The 24,481-nt window shown below is 41.5% G+C and overlaps 1 protein-coding gene across 1 annotated transcript in view; it reads right to left on the bottom strand.

Annotated features, from left to right (window-relative positions):
- SREBF2 (sterol regulatory element binding transcription factor 2) overlaps window positions 1–24,480 on the bottom strand; it is a 38,620-nt gene extending 14,140 nt beyond the window's left edge. The window contains exons 1-10 of the mRNA XM_042467748.1: window positions 24,233–24,480; window positions 10,705–11,094; window positions 8,270–8,451; window positions 7,299–7,439; window positions 5,530–5,754; window positions 5,132–5,246; window positions 4,729–4,910; window positions 3,514–3,706; window positions 1,016–1,197; window positions 45–318 (exon numbers count right to left, since the gene is read on the bottom strand). Of these exons, the coding sequence (XP_042323682.1) occupies window positions 45–318; window positions 1,016–1,197; window positions 3,514–3,706; window positions 4,729–4,910; window positions 5,132–5,246; window positions 5,530–5,754; window positions 7,299–7,439; window positions 8,270–8,451; window positions 10,705–11,094; window positions 24,233–24,317 (1,969 nt within the window). The 5' untranslated portion in view covers window positions 24,318–24,480. The remainder of the gene's footprint in view (window positions 1–44; window positions 319–1,015; window positions 1,198–3,513; window positions 3,707–4,728; window positions 4,911–5,131; window positions 5,247–5,529; window positions 5,755–7,298; window positions 7,440–8,269; window positions 8,452–10,704; window positions 11,095–24,232) is intronic.
- Window position 24,481: the final 1 nt, after the last annotated feature.

The raw sequence follows: 24,481 nt of genomic DNA, 5'->3' as shown, positions 1-24,481 counted from the left end.
CACAGAAGTAACCACCTACTATATTACAACACTTTCCCTCTTACCTGTTATATGGAGCTGATGGAGCTTATGATATGCTAAAGCTGCATCCCGGGCACTAGTTTTGGCTTCATCCTCAAAACCCACAGGAGCCTCTGTTGTGCGTCTCTGTTGTGATGTCCTCTTCAGCAACCAACGTACTAGTCCCAACTTCTGCAGACTGTAGCGAATAACATTCCATGACAGGCTGCAGGCCAGGTCCAAACGAGAGGTGGGAAGTGCTCGACCCAAGGCAGACAGGCATGTCTCTAAGTTTGATGCAGCAGCAGCAAAATCTCCCTGTGGAGAAAAAAGAAAAACAACAAGTCACAGAAGACTTTTAAGTGCTCAATGATTTCAAAGTCCACTTTACAGGTGTATGGAAGACACTTCCACAGTCACGGTCATCTTAGTCCAACTCTGGAAGTACACACTTTGGCTGGTACTTTTCAAAGAGGCCATTCATAATGAAATTATCCAGAGTTCTATTACCCAACTTTTACTTTTCAGTCAATGAAAGCTGAACTCTTGTTGTTCTCTGAATAGTAAGAGACCTCACTATTCTTTTATTCTCATCCACATCAAGCCAGACAGATACACCATAATCAACTGTGCAGAAAAACTGTAGTAACTTGCAAAAGAACACAGGGAACATTCCTGTGCAAATTAAATATTTTCTAATCTCATTTTGATGGAACAATAAACACATGCTTTAACCCCCTCACACACACATACATACACACACTGAAATCAAAATAATTTAAAAGACCTTAAATTTGTCTGGATCACTACATACTTCTATTGGTTCATAAAAAATACTGTATTTGATCTGTATTTGGACACAGAATACATAGTTTAATTGAAGGGAAGCCACATTTTTGTTTCCCACTCTATTTCGTTTCAAAAAAGATACACAGAACTGGGTTCTCTCCCTCACTCTACAAGTCAAACTGGGGCAAGAACACACTGTGCCTTCTGGAGCAAGAAGCTGCCTTACTTTGGCCAAGTCCAGGTCTGCCTGCTTCCGATGCCGCCAAAAGGTTACAGAGGAGCGGGAATGCAGCCGGGTCACTGGCTCTCCATGCACTAGCAATTTTATGAATACACTCAAGACAATAACACCATTCACAAACCACAAGATCAGAGTGGGCATCATCCAGCCAAACCAGCCACCAGAACCTAAGAAAAAAGGGAGAGTTGGAAGTGACCAATGAGATAAAGTCAGATAAAAATATGCAAATAACTTCTGACATCTTAGGACAATCAATCTTGACAGTGTAAGAAACTGGGTAAACAAAAATATTGCTAAGATGATGGAACTCTAGCAATATTTTCCTTCAGGTCCTGAACTCAAAAGGAGCTACATGGACTCTCAGATCTTAATCTTCACTCAGTTTTACAAGCTATTTTACAAACTTAAGGAAGTTTTACACAATGCTGTTTGTGTTTTCTGTACTGCTGCTTTATTTTAAAAAAAATAGTAACACATAACAATATACAATACACAAAAATGGAGTACAGTGGTACCCCGGGTTACGAATGTAATTCGTTCCGCAGCGCCGTTCGTAACCCGAAAGATTTCGCTAGCCGAAAAAGCCATAGCCGCTAGCGCTGAAAGCCGCGATTTCGTGCGAAAAAGCGCCGAAAAGCACCAAATTTTTTTCGTAAGCCGAAAAAAAAAAACGTAACCCGAAACAGTTTTTTCCTATTTATTTTTTTCGTATCCCGGAAATTTCGTAACGCGGTGATTTCGTATCCCGGGGTACCACTGTACAGAAACACGTATTAACTACATTACATACTATACTGCTACTTTAGAAACTGTACAAAGGCAAACTGCTCTAGCAAAACTCTCTCTTTAGCACCTCAAAGATAATACAGTGGTACCCCGGGATACGAATGCGCCGCCTTACGAAATTTCCGGGTTACGAAAAAAATCAATTTAAAAAAACTGTTCCGGGTTACGAAGGTTATTTCGGGTTACGAAAGAAATTTTGGTGCTTTTCGGCGCTTTTTCGCACCAAATCGCGGCTTTACCCCATTAGCGCCTATGGGTTTTCGGCTTGCGAAAGCTTTTCGGGTTACGAACGCGGCGGCGGAACGAATTAAATTCGTAACCCGGGGTACCCCTGTATAAGATATAAAAGCATAAAGGTGTCTGAACACTAATGATTGTTCCTACAATTTTATAGATGTCAGCTTCAAGAAAGTTTGTTTTTGGAAATATAATTAGCTTAGATTAAGGTACTGTATATGCCTAGTCCATACTCATATCCTACATTGTTGTTGCTGTTGAGTGCTTCAAACAGTTTCCATTTTGGGGGGGATGTGAAGGGTTTAGGTTTGTTCAAGGGAGGTTGCCACTGCTGTGGGCTAGGTATATACATTAATCTAAGCTTGCCTCCAAGGCTGAGAGAGTATGATTTTCCCAAGGTCATCAGTGGGTTTCCATGGTTGAGAACGGGTTCAATCCCTGGTGTCCAAGAGTCACAGTCCAACACTATACCATACTACACTGGCTCTTTGACAGCACCCTGTTCTATATACTCCTTTCTTCTTCTTCTTCTTCTATTTTTCTTTCTTTCTTCATATTTTTAAAATCCAATAAATTCTTTAAAAGGAGATCCTTCCTAGAAGCTCTCCTCCAGGTATCCCTGCCACTTGCAGTTAGATGGACAACTACAGAAGAGGATCTTTTCAGGTGTGGTACCTCACTTGTAGAACTCTTTCTGCCAGAAGACTTGCCTTATACAAAAGTCTTTTAGACACGAGTCAATGGTTTTATTTTCCCAGGTGTTTAACCTCTGGTGTATTTTTCTAAGCTGTGGCTGCCTTTAGGCATTTTATTAATTAGCAGTTGTTGGCTGTTTTGCACATTTTAAATTGAAGAGTGATATAAAAATGTTTTTACATAAAAAGCAAGTAAAGCGGCACATGATAAATGTGGGGATAATTGTGGCAAGATTGTAATATGTGTGTACACACACATACATAGCTAGCTGAAGGCAATTCTGGTCGAATAAATTGAATTCCACTAAAATTATTTCATTGCTCTTGTGCGAACACTAATTTACTCCAAACTGTTCATTTTCACTTACTGTACTGGGTGCTTTAGGAATCCTAAATACTTCATACATGCACCACTGGAGACTAAGGGGCTAAACAGACTGGCGATAAACGCTGGAATCGGGGTGGAGTGGGGGCGTGGCAACTGCACACCCCGATTCCGCCCCAATCCCGGTGTCACGCCATTTCTTTGGTGCAACCCGGAAAAGCCACAGCCACTACAGCAAGGGCGGCTTTTTGCTGCTCTAAAAAGGAGTGGCCGTACGGTTAGGAAGCTGCAGTGGCTAAAACAGAGTGGCTGGATTAGGCCTGTGGTGTTTAGTTGCTGTGGGCCTGATCCGGCGCTGAAAGGGATGGCATCAAGCTGCTGCTTTGGGGCTGTCTGTTTTGCCCCTAAGTAAATATGGTGAAAGTTTCCAGTTTTCTGACCTGAATCTATCGTCAGTGTACTCCTTGCAGAACCATGACGTACAGGGCCATCAGAGTCAGATGTCCTCTGGACCTCCAGTAGGGAAGTTAAAGGATTGAAGGAGAGGCAGAGGAATGTAAGAGCACAAAGCAGCATTCGTGAACGGTCAACCATTCCCAGAGCAACAGCTGGAGAGTCAGGTTCATCTTTAACCTAGGCCATGGTAATGGAGAAGAAGGAACGAAATTTATTTTAGAGGGAGGGAGGAAAAGGAGGATACAGAGTGCTGAAACACAGAAGATACTTGTTCCTCGCCTCAAATGTCTGAGTTTACACTAGAGTCCTCCCTTCGTTCTTGCAGTTTTGGAACTCACGTCCCTCACTTATGGGCAAGGGATGAACAGAGGGGAAAAAATAATGGGGTGCGTGACTGAGGCATTCATGTGCACACTCCCACAGCCGTGCACCTATGGGGCTTGAATATATGCAAAATTCCATTTTCACAACAGAGTCCAGAACGGATCCCCCATAAAAAAGGAGGGGCAACTGTATTTTTAAAACAGTGAACATATCATTCATTTGTTTTCTATCCCTAAACAATAAGAGATATAAAATCCCAGACAGGGACGGATAGGGACACTGTTAATTTTATAACCCAAGAAATTCAATGGCTGTATTTGCATTTCTCCACATCAGTTGAATTTATTAGATTTAACATCATAAATGTTCACAGACTTAACACAATCATCCCCATTTCAAAAACTACATATCTGAGATATGTAGCTTACCTAAAAAATGTTTCTAGCGGGTGACGGATAAGCCAAATGGTCTGTGGATGTTGTTACAGATGACCATGTTAAACCTATAAATTATGTACATAATGGCTCTATCTATTTTCACTCTTCTTAAAGAAGACTGGGAAAGAGAGGAGATAAATGCATTACTTTAACTTTTTCATAAATGGTCTGTGGGTCCAAATCTTTTATTAGAATTTGGACACGACTTCACACAATGAGAGTCTATCCTGACAAATGGTGATAATGTCACATAATTTTACTGCTGAATTGTGTCTTCCTCTACATTAATAATTTACTATTTAAATTTGATGCTGAGCACATGAAGCAGATCTCCTTCTCAACTGCGCATGCATATCACCAATAGGTCCTCTGGCCATAAGTGATATGCAACCCTTATATGCACTTTCCATTTTAGAGTGATTTAAGAATGTTAACTACCTTTGCATCATCCAGCAATGGGCTTCCTGGCTCTGAATCAATTGAATAAGGAGAAAAGCCTGCTGGTGAACCAGAGTCAGAAGCTGGAGGAGACATCAACAGAGCATTTTGGTTGAGGTCATCCATCTTCAGATCCACATCATTGTCCACTAGACTGCTTAGGTCAAAACCCTTCAAGAGCTCTGTAAAGACCACAAATTGAAAATATCAGCTACTACAATTCACAATGCTGTTTGTCATTCAGTCATCTTCTGTCAACATGCTCTTCCATATTCAATTTGTCTTCTACTCACACAAAGCTGGGCAAGCAAAAATAACCTACCTCTGCAGCAAACAATGTAAAAGGAGAGATGGGGCTGAGCACAATTAACCATACTGCTATCACCCTCTTGAAAGACTTAACTGTTTTTCTGGTTAGCCAGCTTCAAGACCATGTTTTCTTGCCGCAGCTTATGGTTAACCTGCTGTAGATACTTAATGTAATCAATGGCCTTCCTCAGTACACCAGACTTGTGCATCTGTGAAGAATTTGCATACATTAAGGAGAATGCATCACATATTTAATCAATAATGCTACAGATGTTCTCTCAACACATACTAACATAGCAAATTGAAAGGAGTTTTCCACAGTCTTGGCAAGCAACACCTAGAATATTTCATTCAAATGAATCTATCTCAGGAGACCTATTGCCTAAGCAATAAGAAACAGAGAATTAAATATTTCCAACAGAAAGCAAGTTAGCCAGTGTGTTTGTGACCACAGCAGTTTTCCTGCTTGTTCAACCATTAAGTAATCCTTACTTTAGCATCAGTTCCCATTACGAGATCCTTTAGTTCTATAATCTTGTCATTTATAGAGGATCGGTATCTCTTTTCAATGATATTATGAGTGGTTCGTCTCTCTCCTTCCTTTGGTGGTTCTGGCTGCTTGGTAGCACCAGGCACCTGTTTGATGGGCATCTTCTCTTGCCCTCCCATCATCATAGGCATTGTGGTCAAGATGGTCCCATTGCCACCAACTAAAGTCTAAGAAGGCAATAATAAGATCTACATTAGGCAATTAAAGAAGCAAGTAACCTGAAAGAATAGAGACTATCAGGATTTTTTAAAAAAATCAGCTATAAAGCTTCAGCTTTACATGTATAAAGTATCAGATTCAACTCCCAAACAATGTTTATTGTACAGCGCCATAAATTTGCATGGCACTTTACAGGCATCATCAAAACATATAACTTGCCAATGGCACACAATCTAAAAGCCATAAGATATAAAGTATACAAAATTAAGCAAGTTATACAGTTACAAAAATACAAACTATACTCATACATATAATAAAATAAAAAATTATAAAATGATATTAAAATACAGCTTTCCAGAATGCCCAGCAAGGGATTCTGGGAAATGTAGTTAGACAAAAAAGGTAATGTCCCCACGTTTCTGGACTTCCAAAATTTTTTGACTGTCACGCTGTATGGGGATAATGGGAGCTGCAGGACAAAACATCTGTGACATGGATGGAGAGAAGCTCCTCAATCCTAGAATCATAGGAGATCATCACAAAGGGCCAATTCAGCAAAAATTGCAATAATGAAAGCCAACAAAAAATAGCGCCATAGAGCTTGAGATTTCCAGTCACACAATCGTGCGATTGTGACATTACCATATAATATTGTGATCACGTTTCTCACACATTCATGAATGAATCGTTAGCACATGGGGGTGCATTTAAGTAATAGGGAGTGGTAGGAACATAGGAAAGTTTGAATTAGCAGACAATAGGAGTGTAGAGAGAAACAGATGGGGACAGCAGTTTTGGAAACAGCCTATGTGGAGCAGAGGCAGGAACTAAATTAAGGGCTACAGGGGGTTGTTCTCCCTGTTGGCAGCTCCTTCAAAGTCTATTTCCTGCCTACTGGAGTGAGAAGGAGGACCAACCCACATTAAGATGTTTTTCCCTCCATCGCTAGAAAAACAAGGCATATTCACTTTAAACAGAACTTTAAGTGGCACCCATGGTCTTGGGACTTACTTCAAGTTAAGTTTGCTAACTGTTCCGCCTGTAATAGTCATTCTTCCCTTATTCTTTGAAGATACAGAATTGTTCTAATAAACTGAGAGCACCTAATAATTCACACTACACACAGAAAGAGCAGAAAGCAGAAAGCAGAAAGAGATCGTGGGCCAGGCACATATACTGTAATAAAGAATGTAAGCCTTTGCTTATGTTATTCTCACATAAAAGAACAAATTATTTCAAGAAGTCTCTCCTGCTGGGTGAGATTTTTGTGCAATTTTAAATGATTTCACATGTCAGGACTTTATTGCAAAAAGTCATTTATACACACACATGTATTCTCTGGGGAAAAAAAAGGTTTTGTGCAATCCACAGTGCCTGTTGCGCAAAGCACACTGTTTTCTGCGTACAACAGTGTAACAAGGATTAGAAATTTGCCTGGGTGTTTGTTCTTTCCATCCTTAGGTATAATTCTCAGAAGTACTTCTCAAACTCTTTATGCAAAGCAAGACTAGAAGAAAGAGAAGAGTAAGACAGGTAAGGTGCCCTATGATACCTGCAGGGCTGTTGTCTGAATAGGCGTGGTCAGAGCTGTGAGGGCTGGATTTTGAACAGCAGCCATTACAGGACTACCATCAGCTTTCAATGTTGTTAAGACCAGAGAATCTGTCTTGATTATCTGTGGCTGGACAAGGACCTGGAAGAAGAAAATATAGCAGAAGCTTAATACAGCAGCCCCCCCACCCCAAAAAAGCAATTAAAACACTGCAGCAAGTTTACTGCTCTTTCTGAAGTGACAACTATCTGATTTTACTATATGGAGTTCCACTATGTTAGAAACACCTACAATTGCTTTTTCATTATATCACCATCTCACACTTCTCTCTGCATGTAGTAGAGGTCAATAGGAACTCATCAATGAGTCAACATGTTTCTTTATTAAAGACCTTGAGCATATCAATTATTCTATAATCACAATTATGCCACTAATAATGAAATACATTATTCTAATGTGGCATCCAATGCAATACAGATTCATTGTCCCTTCTGAACAAAGAGACAGTTTTAATCCTGGTGATTCAGAAGACAGCTCTAAAAGGTATAGTCTCCATCTACTAAAAACATTCAGAAATGAGATGAGGAGTTCTTTTTTGTTTCTAATGCTTTCTCCTTCTATTAAACATCAGTTGACACAGCATAATGTACCAAACCCCAGTGTATGGCAGATTTAGCTCTAGAATTATTAATCTCTACTTTGCAAACAATGGCCATTTCTGCCAAAAATTTCTCTAGTTACTTTCTTCTGACATCAGTCTCTGCTGTTCATTTTCCTATGTCTGCACTAACTCCCAGTTCATCCTGTCAATAACCCACTCTTGGGTGCAGAGTGGCTTCAGTGATCAAGAGCCCAAACTATTTCCACCAGTGATGATATTTCCTGTCTTGGAACAGAAGGGAAAATTCTTAAATAAATATACATCTCATTGAAGTGCAGATAAATGATCTCCCCCATCAAATAATACTCACTGGAACTTGCTGGACTTGAGGGGCAGCTACTGCCTGGACCGTGGCTGGCGTCAGTGTCTGGATGGTGCCATTGGCTGCCTGTGTCAATACTCTCTGAGCCTGCATGGCCTGCACTTGCTGCTGGATGGTAACTGGCTGAACTTGAGAAGAAGCTACCAGGCTCTGAACCTGTGGCTGCAGCACTAAAAGCACAAAAAGAACACTCTTGAGGAACTGCCTGATCAGGCTAATGTTCAAAGAAGGCTACAGCTCTCTGCCACCCCATGAAATTCTTGCAAATAAGCTATTAAAATGTGGGCTAGACAAGGCAACAGTTACATGGATTAGTAATTGGTTGACTGGACAAACCCAAAGGGTGCTCAATAATGACTTCTTTTTATCCTGGAGAGAAGTGACCAGCGGGGTCCCACATGGTTCTGTCCTGGGCCCAGTGCTATTCAACATCTTTATCAATGATTTGGATGACAAAATTGGGGGCATACTTATCAAATTTGCAGATGATACCAAATTAGGAGGACTAGCTAACACCCCAGAGGACAGGATCAAAATTCAAAATGACCTGAATAGACTAGAAAGCTGGGCCAAAGCTAACAAAATGAACTTCAACAGGCAGAAATGTAAGGTACTGCACTTAGGGCGGAAAAATGAAATGCACAGATATAGGATGGGGAACACCTGGCTGAATGAAACTACATGTGAAAGGGGCCTAGGAATCCAAGCAGACCACGAGTTGAACATGAGTCAACAGTGCAATGCGGCAGCTAAAAAAGCCAATGCAATTTTAGTCTGCATGAATAAAAGTATAGTGTCTAGATCAAGGTAAATAATAGCGACACGCTATTCTGCTTTGGTCAGGCCTCACCTAGAATACTGTGTCCAGTTCTGGGCACCACAATTCAAAAAGGACGTTGAAAAACTAGAATGTGTCCAAAGGAAGGCGACTAAAATGGTGAAGGGTCTTAAAACCATGTCCTATGAGGAACGACTCAGGGAGCTGAGGCTGTTTAGCCTGGAGAAGAGAGGGTTAAGAGGTGATATGATAGCCCTGTTTAAATATTTGAAGGGATGTCATATTGAGGAAAGAGCAAGCTTGTTTTCTGCTGCTCCAGAGAACAAGACCCGGAACAATGGATGCAAGTTCCAGGAAAGGAGATTCCACCTCAACATTGGGAGGAACTTCCTGACAGTAAGAGATGTTCGACAGTGGAGCACATTCCCTTGAAGTGTAGTGGAGTCTCCTTCTTTGGAGGTCTTTAAACAGAGACTGGATGGCCATCTGTCAGGGATGCTTTGAGAGTTCCTACATGGCAGAGGGTTGGACTGGATGGCCCTTTTGGTCTCTTCCAACTCTATGATTCTATGATCCCAAATCATTATGGTCAGTATTCTATCAGGAACATACAGAAAAGCCACCATACCTCCTCTTGCCAGTATTTGATTCAGTAAATCATTCTATTAATATTTACTGTATATATCAGCACATCAAAACCATCAAGACTGGTCCCAGTTTCATCACATTTGGAACAGCTCTTCCTCTCTTTTTCCCAGTGCTGGCAATCAGCTGTTAGTAATGGTTTACAGCTCCATTCTATACATACTTAGTCAGCCCTCCATACACATAGATTCGACCATCCACAACGTGAAAGTATCACACACACACCAATGTATTTTGGTATCCACAAGAAGTCCTAGAACCAAACCCCTGCAGATACCAAGAGTCCACTGTAGTTGGAATCATCTCTCTGACTCCAATTAAATTCTAGTATAGGTTCATAGCTGGCTTCTGTTGCAAGATCAAATGATATTGAAAAGGATGGCCAAAAAAGTATTCACACTAATCCTTTCATAAATAAACACTGATGTGTATTCACACATTGGTGAATGGGCTGATGTTAACAAAAAATGGCATTACTCTCACCACTTAACACTCACTGTATTATTATTTGTATTTTTAAAATTTATTTCCCACCTTTCTCCTGATATAAGGATTCAAAGTAGCTATGCTCAACATGCTTCCTTATATAGTTTTATAGCCTTAGATATACAACTAGTTCATCCAGATGGATTTCATTTTGGTTTCCAGAAATAATGTTTCAGTATTTCCAATTCCTTCACTATTCATGCAGAGAAGTTTATTACCAACTAGTCAAGTCCATGTGGCTGACAGAGGATTCCCATAGCAAATGTTTCTTGGCAGAGAGGCAAGGGGTTCCCCTTCCCCTCATCCCAAGAAGAGCTCCAAGGGAACATGCTTAAATTTAGAAACATTTCATACATTAAAAACCTATCAAAGATGTAACAAGAAGGGTGGATCTAAATATTGCCATCTGCCTATTCATAGCTATCCTTTCAGATAAGCATAAACAATTTTCAACAGCTGAGCTAGCTACAATGTACACAGTGCTACTCATTACTGAAAAGTGTTTGAGATTTACCTTGGAAACTTGTGGCTGCATTTTGGTATATTACAGGCTGCTGAATGATTCGGGTCTGAGGAGCAGAGCTAAAAGTTGGAGTAATCATCACTGTTTGTTGCTGGAGCTGAGGCTGAACCTGGGGACGAGGTTGGAGAGGAGGAGCAGTCCGTTGTGGAGCTGGTGGTGTGGCAGCCGTCTGGGATGCTTTCATTTGAATAGCTGGAAGCTGTGGAGAAGCTGCATTAGGTGAGAAGGACTGTAGCTGTCCCTGGCTATAGGACCTCTGTGATGAGGAATCAGATGTTCCACCGCCATTACATGTGCTGTTGCTCTGGAAGGTGCCACATAACTGTTCAGAAAACAGTTCTGGAAAATCTCCAACCTGGTTGCTGACAAACTGTAGCATCTCTGTCAAAAAAAGGAAAGAGAGAAAATGAAAGCAGCATGATTATTAATCAATAATCATGATTCCTAAAGTAATAAATATTAAACTGATAAAAAATAATCTCAAATTGTCCCAGGAAGGGAACAAAAAATATACAAAGTATACTTGCTTCTTCTGGATGGGGATTCACTCATTCCTTAAAATCTGAAAGGCTTTTACACTTGCTGGGGTTAGGGGCACAGGACCCCTGTGAATGTGGAAAAACTGCAAATAACAAAAACACTATGTTTTTGCCTGAGAGAACACCTCTCTAGGAATCTCTATGTCCAGAATTCCAAAACCTGAAATTTCCAAAAAATCCAAAATTGCGCACATGGGTGGCTGAGATAGTGAGACCTTTGCTTTCTGATGATTCAATGTATACAAAGTGTTTCAGGTACAAAATTATTTAAAATAATCTGTATAAAATTACTTTGATGCTATGTGTATACGGTGTATACAAAACATAAAATGAAGGTTTAGACTTGGGTCCCAACTCCAAGATATCTCATCGTGTATATGAAAATATTCCAAAATCCTAAGAACGCCAAAATCCAAAACATTTCTGTTACAACACATTTCAGATAAGGGAGACTCAACCTGTTCTATCATTTTTAAGATTCCATCTGCTTGAATGTGGTAAGCACTATGAACTTCCCTGAAGCTTCAACATTCTCTAACTGTCTCTATCCCTTCAGTTCTCAGAAGAATAGGTGAACTTAAAGCTAGGTTTAAAACACAACAAATAAAATAGAGTTAAAGGTCTGATTTGAATCAAAGTCTCGCAGTGGATGCGCCATTGGTGTTTGAAGCTCAACATGTCCAAGATGGAGCTTCTTGTCTTTCCTCCTAAGCCCACCCTTCAACTCTCCTTTTCTGTCTCTGTGGACAACATTTCCATTCAACCAGTCCAGCAAGCCCGCAGTCTTGGTTTTATCTTTGATTCTTCTCTGTCATGTATCCCTCAGACCCAGACCACAGTCAAGGCTTGTAGATTCTTTTTGTACAATATTGCCAAAGTCCGACCATATCTCTCCGCCTCTACTGCCAAGATCCTGGTCCATGCCCTAGTGATCTCACGACTCGATTACTGTAACGTCCTCCTGGCTGGGCTTCCTCTTTCTCACCTCCATCCTTTAATCTCTGTCCAGCATTCAGCTGCACGCATTATCACTTCCACCCACCGCTCTGACCACATCTCTCCTGTGTTGGCATCCCTTCAATGGCTCCCCCTCCCTTTCCGCATTCAGTATAAGCTCCTGCTGTCGACATTTAAAGCCCTCCATGGACTGGCCCCTCCCTACTTATCAGACCTTCTTTCTCCTCACCTTCCCACCAGGGCCCTCCGTTCTGGTAGTCAAGGTCTGCTGTCACAGCCCAGGATTTCCTCTGCCCCATCCCGGAGTCGCCCCTTTTCATTTGCTGCCCCTCACTCCTGGAACCTTCTTCCTCCACAAGCAAGAGCCATCACTTCTTTAACCAGCTTCAAAACAGAGTTGAAAACCATCCTGTTCAGAGAAGCCTTCCCAGGCATTGCATAATTGTTGCTTACTACTTGATGTTCTTATGGTGCCTGTTTATCAAACCATTTCCTGTATTGCTATGTACTGTATATGCATTATCCTACTTGAGAGTATGTATTTTCCCTGGAAAATGATTAACCACCCATTATGAAGCCAAACCCTCCCTCCAGTCCATCTGCCTTAGTCCAGGCCTCAGAGGTAGAGAGGAACTGCTGGACCTCTTACCCTTTCCCTCCACCACTCCCTTCTCCTTCTGTGTCTTGTCTTTTTAGATTGTAAGCCCGAGGGCAGGGAACCGTCTAACTAAAAATATTGCATGTACAGCGCTGTGTAAATTTACAGCGCTTCATAAATAAAGGTTAATAATAATAATAACAACAACAATGTCCTGTTTCATACAAATCTTAAACAAATCTTAAACAAATATTCAAACAAACTGGTTACTTTAATAAATTTGAAATATATCTGAACTACATAAAACCTTTATACAATGTGGGAGCACAATCTAAAACCTCTGGTCATATAGCCACCTGCGTCATAGAACATGGCTACAAATGCCATGAAAAACCCAGAATACAATCCAACAATAATCTGTTAGGGAAAGCAACTATGAAATAAAGATTCCTAGTACTTCACTTTACCCAAGTGTGAACAAAGCTTGGAAAGCCTCCTTTGAAAAGTAATTAGTTGAAGCTCTCAGGCCCCCAAAAGTTAACAGTCATCATTACAGTTGTAAATATTTTTGGGATTAACTTTTAACTTTCTTGTTCTACCAAAGTAATAGAAACAGTTACCTTTCATTTACTTTTTTTTTAAAAAATCTACCTTCTGGCCTACGGTGCAATACACTCTTCTCTGCATCAACTTCTTGTTGCCTTTACACCCATAATACAGCAGGAGCCAAAAGCACAAACTACCACTTCAACCATGTGGTATTCTTTTTCATCAGTGTGATCATGTCCCATAGCTAGAATAACTAAATGTTAAAACCCACTGGGTGACCCTGCACAAGTCACATGCTCTCAGCCTGAGGGAAAGGCAATGGCAAACCTCCTCTGAACAAATCATGCCAAGAAGGCCCCATGACAGGATGCTTTAGGGTCGCCATAGGTTAGAAACAACTTGAAGGCACACAACAACAATACAAAAAACAGTTGCACAACAAAGGAAGTAGAATTATCCATCGTTAAGTTACATTCATGGCGTAATCTAGTTATACTTTTGCTACTGGAAAATTGAATTAATACAAGTTACTAATTATTTTAGTTATTTATAACCAGTTATTTCCAAGCTGTGGATGTAAGAATACAAAATAAAATCATTTTCATGAAGATAGAAAGATCAACCTTCTACATATCAGCTCAAAAATTTAAGTATGCTCATTAAGTGAGCATAGCAGTATAGCCTGACTCAGACTTTTTGAAAGCAACTCTCAAAGGTCAAGATTTTTGCCACAGTTTGGTTTTTATTGTATAAACTAAATATGTTTGACAAACATATATTATAAAAAAAGAACTACAAACATGTATATCTAGCTAGAACTTATTAATGCAGGCTTCAATACTTTTATTTAAATTACGTATGTACAAATTCTATTTCAGGACCAATTATTTTGAAGGAAATTTAAAATAGTTAACTTATCTGATAAAAAATATTGAGATCAATTTTTATCCATGTTGTCTGTGTGTGTGTGTGTGTGCATGCCTTTAAGTTGCCTATCAACCTATGATGACCCCATGAATTTCATTGCATTTTCCTCCCAGTTCCTCTCTCTAAAATAATCATTAAAACTTAATCATGCTGCATATGAAATGGAGACAATCCCAAATTTACAGAAGACTAACCAGATCACCCAATCCAGAGCAAACCAGCATGTGGAGGAATACCACGCACTTCTGGGCCTTCCCTGGTTCCCCAAATCATCTATAGAGCTTTCCCAAAGACTTCAAATGTACATTCTACCATATGAATGAGCAAATCACATTCCATATGTACTCAAAAAATCTCATTAGACATCTACTGGATTTGTGGGGAGGGAGGATCAAAACAGCCAGAGAAATATTATAAGGAAAGTTACATGCAATGGTAAAAAGGGTAAAGGAAAGTAAAATACCACAAATCATTAACTCTAAACAATCCCTAAAATGTTAATCCAACTTCAGTGAAGAGATTCCACATCTACCCTAGGGAAACTCTTCTCTGTTTTGAAGCTTCTTTCAAAGGGTAATTTAAATAAATCATCATGCACTTTAAATCTCTTTCCTCTAGCCCTTCCTTCAGAAGTTTAGGTCAGCCATGCTTCCCCAAGGTAGCTATCTCTCTCTCTATTCCAAAGGCAATACAAAGGCTGAAATATATTAGTTACTGGCGGTTTACAGACCGCCAAATAGTACGTCATCAATACGTACTAGGGTTAGGAAGGGGCGGTGCTTCCGCACCCCCTAACCCGAGTACGTATTGAATACGTACAAGATGGGGGCACCCTGTTCATACGGGCGCCGTCATCTTTACGTATCGGACGCTGAGTGTCCGTACGCATCGCGGGCGTTGTGACGTAGTGAGTGCGCCCCTGGCGCCTCGCTACGTCGCAAACGCGACTTAAAAAGAAGCTCCATTTTGGAGCTTCTTTTTCGGTCCGCGCGGGAGTCGGGCCGTGTGAAGGCTCCGGCTCCCCCGCGGACCTACTGGCGGCGGCGGCAGAGCGCCGCAAAGCGGAGGTATGTACCCCGCCACTGGTACTTATATAAAAGATCTTGTATCCACACCTTGGAATGTAAAGCATTTTTTTCTGCTAAGCACAGGAGCTACTGACTAAAACACTGAAACCCATTAAAAAAAATTAAATTTTAAAAGCCCAGACACCTTCAACAGGAAAGAAGAAACCCTTAAAGTTAGCAAAATTTGGTTACCAGTCCTGAAAAACACTTAAATCAAGACCCAGCAAACTGCAATGAAAACCACCCAGGGTCAGGAGCTTTCCATATCCTCCCACCCTGAGGCCTTGCCATCAACAACAGAACAATACACAGATTAACATGGAAATCACTTCTCCCAACCCAGGGTCACACAGTACGTGTGTGTGTGTGTGTGTGTGTGTGTGTATACATATATATATATATATATATATATATATATATACACACACACATACATACAGTATATATGGGGTGTGTGTGTGTGTATCTCGCTCTCTTCCATGCTAGCATTCTCTTAAGATGCCAGCCACAGATGCTGGCAAAATGCCAGGAATAAACTCTTCTAGAACATGATGGCCACATAGCCTGGGGGAAAAAACTACAAAAAAACTATTATATATGTATGCTTTTTAAAATATGCTTGGGGTTAGCTGATGAGGCAGGCTTATCTGCTTTCCCTTTTTCTCTCTGTTTTGCTGTTCATACATGTTCTGTAAGGGATTTTGGAGGTAGCTGCTATTTACTTTGTCTGTTATAGACAGACAGACACAGCTGTAGTAGGATCAGCTATGGTAGAGTCCAACATTTCCCAGCTCAAGTTTTATTGAACTGCTTCTTTCAGACACACTGCTCTAACCTAACAATGAAAGTATACATTTACAGCGCTTTATAAATAAAGGTTAATAAAGTATGTGTTTCTGCAGTCCTCCTTCACCATCTTCCCAATGCTGATTCTACTTTTTAAAAAAGCACCCTGCTACAGAGGACAAGTAGGAAAAAGGGGGATGGAAGCATAAAAAGATTTTGTAAAAGGAGCTTCTTTTTAGAAACAAAATCACTGCTCAGGCACCATGTACTACAAACAAATCACACAGTGAAAACTCCATGGAAGGCAAATTATGTTCTGGATAGAACAAATCAAAGTGATAAATGGATGAGGCTCCAGAGTTACCCACAAATAGTGAGCAAGAGTCTATCACTAGATTGTTCTCAGGTATTCCTTGAAAAATACTACAAAAAAGCACTAAAGAGTAGAGTAAAAGTCAGAGAACAAGACTAAAGGGCAGACCAGCACATTACGCAGGAAATATAGCTGCTACACATACCTTGTGTGCCTCCACTGTAGTCACCTAATGACTTATGGTGACCCCATGAATTTCATAGGGTTTTCTTAAAGAAGTTATGCGTTGTTGGTGCACAAAATTGTTTGGGGGAGGGGGTACCCATATACACAAACAGACACTCTGAGCACCTGAACATCTATACAGGTCTTTAAATACACACACAAATGCATACGTACAATAAAAGATAATTTTAAAAAATGACCACAGAGGAGTTACTGAAATTCAATCTAGATGACAAAGAAACTGAAATAGTTAAGGATTTCCCATACCTTGCTCAATCATTGATGAGAACAGTGATTGTGGACAAAAATTCAGAAGACAACACAGGCCCAGTACAGACTGGCAATTTGCGCCGGTCTGGGGCCAATTTTAGGTTTTTGTAGGGCTGGGTGTCCACACGCACCCTGCCCTACAATCGTCGCATGGGCGCCATGGTTGCACGTGCCCGTCTATACAGGGCGCGCAATGATGACATGTGCATGGCAGAAAAAGAACCCGCTGGGAACAGTCTTTAAGTCTTGCGGAGGCCGCACCGTTTGGTTGGCCTGGTCTCCATCCAGGGGAGAAAGGGGCGGCGTCTGACCGCCCCTTTCTGCCCATCTGTATTCCCCCTAAGATTAGGGTTGTCATAACCCGGCGGGGGCCGGGAATTTCCTGCTTTTGGACCGTCTGCACGGTCACGGTACGGTTTGCCCCCCCGCCCCCGGGCTTTTTTATTGCGCCGCTATGGCGGTGCCTTTGGCCGCTCTTGTGGCCGCCACTGCTGCCACCACCAATGCAGCTGTCGCTGTGTGGTGGCCTGCCTGTGGCTGCTCCTCTGGCCGCCGCCGCCACCACGGTTCAGTAGGTGCTCCAGCGCGACCACACTCCCAGTATTTAATTTTCCCGGGCGCGCTGGAGGAGCACCTACTATTGGCTGGCAGGCTGGCCAATAGTGGAACAGCCCGCCCCCTGCTTCAGGAGTCTATGACTGCTGGCAGGGGGCGGGGCTGTTCCAGCTCTCTGCCCCCATTGGCCGCCCAGGTTAAAGAGGAGGAGCTCTCCTCTGTTTACTTCCTGGGCCGGAGAGCGGCAAAGGACTGAGGCAGCGGGCGGAGGAGGGCACCGGGCAGCCCCCGCCGCAGCAGCAAAAGCGGCAGCCGCAGCAGCAGCAGCCAAAGGGAGAGGACCAAAGGTAGGCCTCTGGGCCGGGGACGTTTTTGGCTAGCTGTGTGAGTGTGAATCAGTTTGCAAAGGGACCTTCCACATTTATCATCATCATCATCCAAAGGCCTAGCTGTGTGAGTTTGAATCAGTTTCCAAAGGGACCTTTCATGATTATCAATATTATTATTATTAGCATGCAAAGAGCTAGCTGTGTGAGTCAGTTTGCAAAGGGACCTATTGTTGTTGTTGTTGTTGTTGTTATGCAAAGACCTAGCTGTGTGAGTCAGTTTGCAAAGGGACCTGTTGTTGTTGTTGTTATGCAAAGACCTAGCTGTGTGAGTCAGTTTGCAAAGGGACCTTCCATGATTATCAATATTATTATTATTAGCATGCAAAGAGCTAGCTGTGTGAGTCAGTTTGCAAATGCCCAAATGTGCTTCGTGTGTGTTTTGGAATGGGGGAGGGGGGTTGGCCGGAAAGGGAAGTACATTTCTTCCATCTGTCTAGGAATAATGCCAAAATGTCCTCCATTTTGATCATGTCTAAGAAACATGCATTTATATTAACATTTTTAAAAAATCATAATTTTTTCGCATGTCCTCCATTTTTATAAAATGTGTCCTACATTTGAAAATATTGCCCTACATTTGCCCCGGTTTGGAGGTCCAGACTTATGGCAACCCTACCTAAGATTGATAAAGGCAGCTATGAAAGAACTAGACAAGATCTTAAAATGCAAAGATATAAAACTGAACACCAAAGTTAGGATTGTACAAGCTATTGTATTTCTCTTCACCATGTACAGATGTGAGAGCTAAACAGTGAAGAAGGCTAACAGAAAGAAAATCAAATCATCTGAGATGTGGTGCTGGAGAAGAGTGCTAAGATTAAGATGGCCAAAAATGAGTCCTACCAACAGATCAAGCCTGAACTGCCTGTGGAAGCCAAGATGATTAAATTGAGGCAGTCATACTTTGGATACATCATGAAAAAGCAAGACTCAGTAGAAAAGATAATAACGACAGGAAAAGACAGAGGGCAGTGGAGGAAGACCACATACAAAATGGATAGACTCAAAGAGACCATGAGCCTGTAGGACCTGAGCAGTGCAATTAAGGACAGAGGGGTTTGGAGGTGTTTCATTGATGGATTTCATGAGTCAGAGTTGACTCAAAGGCAGTGAACTACAGCAAAGAGATTCAGTCATACATAAAGTAAATCCATTAAGATCTATGGGACTTAAGCTAATCAAACCTAATTTAATTCCCCTTGATTTCAATGAGGCTACTGTAGGAAAGAATTTGGGTGCAATGTATTTTGTACACCATTTGTGTATACACAACAACCATGTTTGTTGTGTAAACTTTATTCAATAACACAATACCTGAACAAGATGAATATTATCCTGGTACTTTGGCAATACCAATAATTATGATGTATAACAGTACCAGAAAATGTTGACAAATTTGCCTCTTAAATTTCTCCAAATGATCTAAACAATCTCATTGTTACAACTCAACTGAAAACATCACGAAACTAGTAATATAGTATAATCATCAAATAAAATATGTTCAACACCTTTGCCATGCTGGGCACTTCCAAACAAGAGTGCTCCTAGCATTCCTAATCAAAAAGTTAACTCATTTTTTCTTCCTTGATGCAGCTTTGTGGAAAGAAAAAAGATATAAGTAATTGGAAAACACAGGAGGATATCTGAAAATCATGACGCTGAGAACCCCGCCCCCGGTAAAGTCCCATGAACAAGGCAATATGACTGCATGGCAACAGCCCCTTGAAATCTATAAAGTATTTCTCAAATATCCACAGTTTGCAAAGCAACTTGTTCAACTTTAAGCAACTTCCTGCTGTTTCGTACAAAATGTCCCTTTTATTTTACTTCTCCACCTCAAATAGTTATTTGGAGCACTCCTAGAGCCACATCTCAAGCAAACTTTTTTCCCTTTCGGCAAACAATTTATTTTCCATCTCACTTGCTCATCCAGATGGGAAGTGTATAAATACTAAGACTACTAGTAATGTGCAAAGGTGGGTCAAGTTGCTGTAACAAGGGAAGAAGTGTTTGAGCAAAAGGAAATTTAAAATGTTGGGCGGTTCTTCCCTACAGCATGCTACTATATTCAGATATATACTGAAAGATTAATTATTTTTAGTCAATCTATAAATGAAAACGAAATAGTGACTACATTGGCTTTTCATTTTTAGAATGTGGGGCAGGAAAGTCTCACACTAATTTTCCTAAATGTACAACATGTGCATTTTTGGTACTGATTAATCCAGAATATTAATAGAAAAAAATTAAGAAATAGAAAGTACTAACATGAGACATAAACAGAACAGACACAAACACTTTGATTCAAGTTCAGATAACTATATTATTGTTTAAAAAGGTGGAAGAGAGGGGGAGGAAAAAAGAAATGCGATAACACCTTTAAGACTAACTGGCTTTTATATTAGCATTAATTTTTATGGATATAAACCCATTTCTTCAGCTGCAGAACCAATCACTATTAAGATCTCTGGTATAAAGCATATTTATGCAAAGGTTTTGTGGGTTTTTCAGGCTATGTGGCCATGTTTATGCCGGCATCTGTGGCTGGCATCTTCAGAGAATGCTGGCATGGAAGAGAGTGGTGTGTGTGTGTACACACACAACCACACACACACACACATATATACTGTGTGACCATAGGTTGGGAAGAGTGATTTACATGTTAATCTGTGTATTGTTCTGTTGCTGAATGGCAAGGCCTCAGGGTGGAAGGATATACAAGAAGGATTTGTATATGTTTAATTAGTGATTCACTGTCTGCTGGGAAAACCCTAACCATGGGTGGTTTTCATTTGCATTTTGCTGGGTCTGAATTTTGGTGTTTTTCAGGACTGGTAGCCAAACACTGTTCACTTTATGGGGTTCATCCTTCCTGTTGAAGTTGCCTAGGTGTTTGTGGATTTCAATGGCTTCCTCATGCAGGATCAGGGTTTTCCCAGCTTCAAGTCTTCACTATCCTTACACAGAAGGTACATCAGGAAAGACTAGGTCTTTACCGGTCTATAGCTTGACACAACCTGTGTGAGATCACTATACAGACCTTACTCTCCCCATAACTATTTGAAGGTTCAATACTGACATACAGGGCCACCATACGCAACCCAGTACTGTCTGTTCCAAATGGCAGCATTTCTTCAAGGTCCCAGACAAAGGTCTTTCTCAGCATCACTATCAACAGCCCTTTTCAATGAAGTTTTGGGAGGCTGAATGCAGAACCCTCTCTAAGCAAACTATACATTCTACTTGAGTTGTGTTATCCTCTTCTGCCTCCAGCTGTACACTATGGCACTGAAACAGAAATCTATTATCTGGACAAATCTAGATCTAGTACAATTGGCTTTCCATGTCCACAGATTCTGCATCCATGGTTTCAACCTTCCACAGCAAACCAAAAAGCAAACCTTGATTTTGCCATTTTATGTAAGTGACCATTTTACTGCTCCACTGTACATAATGGGACTTGAGCATCCACAGATTTTGGTATCCATGGGAGATCCTGGAACAGTCCATACCAAGGACCCACTGTATCGCTTAAAAGTAATAAGTTAAAGTTATTCATCTGTATAAAGCACAATTTCCATTTATCAAACATTCTAGCCTTTCCAAGAGAAGCCTCAATATTAGGAATATGTTTTGCAAAAAAAGAAAAAAATCACAGTATCCCTTAGCTGATTCATTTTAGGTATTTTTAAAGTTGTGCCTTTTCCTGCTTCTACTGTGTCATGAGTGATGTGGTGTATCCTTTCACTGGAACTTGATTTTGGCCGCATATTGATATTAAATGCTAGTTGTATTTCTCCCTCCCAGCTTGTGCAAAGCTAGTGTTCTGTAGATACTTTTAAACAGAGCAGCTGTTGGGTTACAAAAGTGTAAAATGTGTGTTCCTGATGAAATATTATACTACTTGCACACTATTTACAGCTGCCTAAGAACTTGGTTCTTACTAATTACTCTTTTCTATCATCTTGCATGACATATCACTAAGGAATAATTGTGTAATCTCGAAAATTCCAAGTTTAAAGCCAAATACCCATTCTGAGATTACTCTGGTCTCTTCCTTGGCAAGATCCAAGAAGATGGTCACTCCTTTAATTTAGACAGATCTGACAGATCACTTTGTTGGGTTCCTGCCAACATGGTTTCTGATCTGGATATGCAAATCAGCACTGGGACCTTAATATTCCTCTCAAAAGAGGATCCATATTTATCAGATCTTTCTGTGCCCTTTGATATTGTTGAATATAAAGTGTTAGCAACTTGTTTTGAGGAAAAACAGTTATCTTTATTTGAGGAAGAGTAAACAAAGTTTTGGGTTAAATATGATGGCAAAAAAAGCTACAAGAACCACCTTTGCATGTTTGTGTCCAGACACAGACACAGTAATTTCATTTGTAATGTATTTAATATGTATCCTGGGTAACAATCGAAGTATCAGTATTGTTGCTGTTAACTGCCCTTGATTCAACCGCGATTCATGACAAACCTGTGAAAGAGAGATCTCCAAGACCCCTGTCCTCAAATGCTCTGCTAAGGTCCTCCAAATCCAGGCCTATCACATCCCTAATTGAGTCTAGCCATCTGGTCTGCAGTCTTCCCCTCTTTCTACTAGCCTCCAACTTTCCTAGCATTACTTTTCTAATTAGTCTTTGCATGATGTGATCAAACCACAACAACCTCAACCTCATCACCTTGGCTTCCAGGAAGCGTTCAGGCTTGTTCTGTTATAGGGCCCATTTTTGTTTGTCTTTTTGGCCACCCACAATATCCTCACCACTCTTCTCCAGCACCGAATCTCAAATACTGTAAGTTTATTTACTTCCTATTCGCTTTCTTCACTGTCCAACTCTCACATCTATACATGGTGATGGGAAATACAATGGCTTGAACGATTCTAACTTTAGCGCTCAGTTGTTTATCTTTACACTTTAGGATCTTTCCTAGTGTCAAAATGACCTGTCAAAAGACACAACTAAGTGCGCTATATTCTCACCTTCTGAATTTTACCAATATGCAAGATGGGATGGGATGGTGGACAAAGTCTTCCAACTTGTATTATCCTGGGACATAGCCTAAGTACAGAATATACAGGCAAAACAAACTTGCAGCAGCATGACCCCAGGTATCTCTACACAAAAGGCGAAGTTCACTGACTCCCTCAGGCCTTACTCTCTGGTAAGGGAGTATAGCATCACACTGCAAAGCTAAACACATAGACAGGTGTCTACCCAGAGGGAGAGACATATCTTCATACAGCAAGGTCTGTGCCCAAATCAAGAGCCTGGACTGTTCTGTTTACCCAACGTCTAAGGTGTGTTCCGTGTTGCTTTTTCCATCATGAATCCAGCGCTATGGAAAAGGAAAAAGGAAAGAGGGGGGACCAAGGCATCACCACACTCTTTATGTGCCACCTGCCCCCTGACTCCTCTGTCTGAAAATGTCTCCTCAGATAGAGGTACCACAGCCTACAGGGAGGAGAATTCAAAGACACTGCCATGTTAGTAAAGGCATCTTACAACAGCTTTGTGACTAACTGAAAGACAGAAATTGGTAGCAGGAGTAGACTTGACCATCCTTTCTCAGAAGCACGGTGTGAGTTACTATGCAAAGGAATCTTGAAGCACTTCTGGGACTAAAGGAAAGATAGACATTGGCAGCATGAGTTTTCGCAGTCTTGAACCCATTTCCTCAGATGCGTGGGTTGAAGGAAAGTATGCAAAGGGCTCCTGGAGCAGCTATGGCACTAACAGAAAGGCAGAAATGGGTAGCGTGAGTAGGTCTGAGCCTCCTTCCTCAGATGCAGGACGTGGAGGAGAGTGCGCAAAGGCAGACATTGGTAGCATGAACTTCCCTAGACTTGAGCCTACTTCCTCAGATGGATGGAGGAGAGTGCGCAAAGGGATCTTGGGGCACCTTTGAGGCTAACCGAAAGACAGAAATTAGTAGCACAGCCTACTTCCCTAGCCCTGATCAGATGCCAGACACAGGGCTCAATGCTAGAGAATCCTGGGGACTGTAGTTTTGTGAGACATTCTGCCTTCTCTGTCTATAGCAGCACTCCCCAAAGTGTGCAACTTTAGTTAAGAGATTTTGGACTTCAGTTCCCAGAAGCCTCGGCCACGTTGGCCAACAGCCTGGGATTCTGGGAGCTGGAGTCCACAATCCTTTAAAAGAGCACAGTATGGGGACCAGTGGACTTTAAAACAGAGGCCCCCAAACTGTGCCCTTTAAGGGCTTCTGGACTTCAGCTCCCAGAAGCCTCAGTCGTGTTGGCCAATAGTCTGGGATGCTGGGAGCTGAAGTCCACAATCCCTTAAAGAGCCCAGTTGCTCAAGGCGCTCACTCACCGTCGATATCGCCCAGCGTCAGCTCGTCCCCGAGCTCCGTCAGGGTCTCCATGGTCTCCATGCTGCTCAGCTCGCCGCTCTCCATCGCCGAGCCACTCAGCCTCGGAGGCCTTAACCCTTTCCAGCCAAACAGGCGGCGAGGCGGCTTCAGCTCATGCTATCGCCTTTCCCTGTCTCAGCGGCGACCGCCATCTTAGAATCAGCCCTCCTGTGGCTCCGCCCCCTTTCCACCTGCCGCGCGCGCCACCC

Source organism: Sceloporus undulatus, chromosome 5, assembly GCF_019175285.1.
Source record: "Sceloporus undulatus isolate JIND9_A2432 ecotype Alabama chromosome 5, SceUnd_v1.1, whole genome shotgun sequence".
In the NCBI taxonomy this organism is placed as follows: domain Eukaryota; kingdom Metazoa; phylum Chordata; class Lepidosauria; order Squamata; family Phrynosomatidae; genus Sceloporus; species Sceloporus undulatus.
The sequence above is the reverse complement of the archived record's forward strand: the minus strand, read 5'-3'. Positions and strand labels throughout refer to the sequence as shown.